We start from the raw sequence: 1,663 nt of genomic DNA on the forward strand, positions 1-1,663 counted from the left end.
TACTGGGAATTGAACCCCGGTCCTCTGGAAGAGCAGCCAGTCATCTCCAGCACCTGCCCTCCCCATCTTCCTTCTTCCCTTCCCTTACTCTGTCTTATCAAGGAAATTTTGTCTCAACCAGAGCAGTTTCCTCCATAACACGTCCCATTGCCTCCCATATTCCTGGTACTCCTCTCTGCCAGAGCTCCCATTTAACATCTCATCAACTAACTATAGCACAAACTAATGGAGAAGGTTGAGCTATCCTACTTTTAATAATTCACTTGACCTTCTAGCTATCTGCCTTTATACCTTTTGTGTTTACTTCTGAGCCAGAAAAAACAAACCACAAGACTTGAAGCAAAGCAGGAAGTCTCTGCAAGGCTAGATAATAGTGTTTTCTCTTCAGCTAATCCTTTCTGCAAAGCTCTGGAGTCTGGAGGTTCTTAGTGGGCAACAGAGTGGCTGCTTCTTTGAACGGATAAAATATCCAAAACAGCTTCACCCTGCTTTCTGGCTCATAGAAACAGCAGGGAAGTCATTCGGCAGGTCCTGATAAAAAGTTTTCCCTGAAGTTTCTGCTCCTTTGCCTCTAACAAGGAAATAAATGATAACATGCTTAATTTTTCTTCCAGCAATGTTAGCTCTCACTACTTACCAGTTTTTTTTTTTTTTTAAGGCTTGTTTTATTTTAATGACTGATCCACCTGAGGCCACAGGCAGCCCACTATGCTCGAGGGAAGCTCTATTTCTTGGTCTCTTCCTCCTTGGACAGAGTCTTGATAATCTCCTCCTTCTTGGCCTGGAGGCGCTCCTCCCGGTGCTTTCTTGCTTCCTTGGTCTTAGACCTGCGAGCCTCAGCCTGGTCAGCCAGGAGCTTCTTGCGGGCCTTGTCTGCCTTCAGCTTGTGGATGTGCTCCATGAGAATCCGCTTGTTTTTGAAGACATTCCCTTTGACCTTCAGGTAAAGGCTGTGATACATATGGCGGTCAATATTCTTGGATTCACGGTATCTCCTGAGGAGGCGGCGCAGGATCCGCATTCTTCTCATCCAGGTCACCTTCTCAGGCATTCGGGCATTGGCAGTACCCTTCCGCTTTCCTATGCCCATATGCCTGCCCTTCCGTCGAGCCAAAGTGTTTTTCCGGCATCGAGCCGGGGAATGCACAGTCACAGGCTTCCGGATGATCAGCCCATCTTTGATCAGCTTCCGTATCTGCTGACGGGAGTTGGCATTGGCGATTTCATTGGTCTCGTTGGGGTCCAACCAGACCTTCTTTTTACCACAGCGCAGGACGCTGGAGGCAAGCCTCTTCTGTAGCCTGAGCATACTCATGGCTGCGGACGCAGCAGCGAAAGGAAAGAGCCTACTTACCAGTTTTTAAAGTAAAATCAGCCTCAGTCTCTTGCGTTTTTGTAGTTCCTGTAGACAGAAACATTAATTCCTTTATCATTATGACTGCTGGGTGTCAGCTGTATCTTTATCTCAGAGAACATTAAATCTTTTGCAACCCATTAGTATCTTTTCAGGTGAAAAGATACACCTGGAGAGTCAGCTGTCCTGGAGACAAACAGGAGCTGTACTTCCAATGCAGTCTTTTGGCCTACTGGATGGGTAGCCACCATTTAAGTCAATACGAGAGTGGCAGGCAACTTTGAAAGCATTGCTAAAGGATACAGTCAA

The 1,663-nt window shown here is 46.7% G+C and overlaps 1 protein-coding gene across 1 annotated transcript; it reads right to left on the bottom strand.

The window, feature by feature from the left end:
* Positions 1 to 724: 724 nt before the first annotated feature.
* LOC121444557 (60S ribosomal protein L19-like) lies at positions 725 to 1,340 on the bottom strand. The gene has a single exon (XM_041646389.1). The coding sequence runs from the start codon at positions 1,313 to 1,315 to the stop codon at positions 725 to 727; it is 591 nt and encodes a 196-aa protein (XP_041502323.1). The 5' UTR covers positions 1,316 to 1,340.
* Between the last annotated feature and the right edge of the window lie 323 nt (positions 1,341 to 1,663).

Source organism: Microtus oregoni, unplaced genomic scaffold (assembly GCF_018167655.1).
Source record: "Microtus oregoni isolate MIOR12 unplaced genomic scaffold, Mior012 000132F_ref0000261, whole genome shotgun sequence".
NCBI lineage: Eukaryota > Metazoa > Chordata > Mammalia > Rodentia > Cricetidae > Microtus > Microtus oregoni.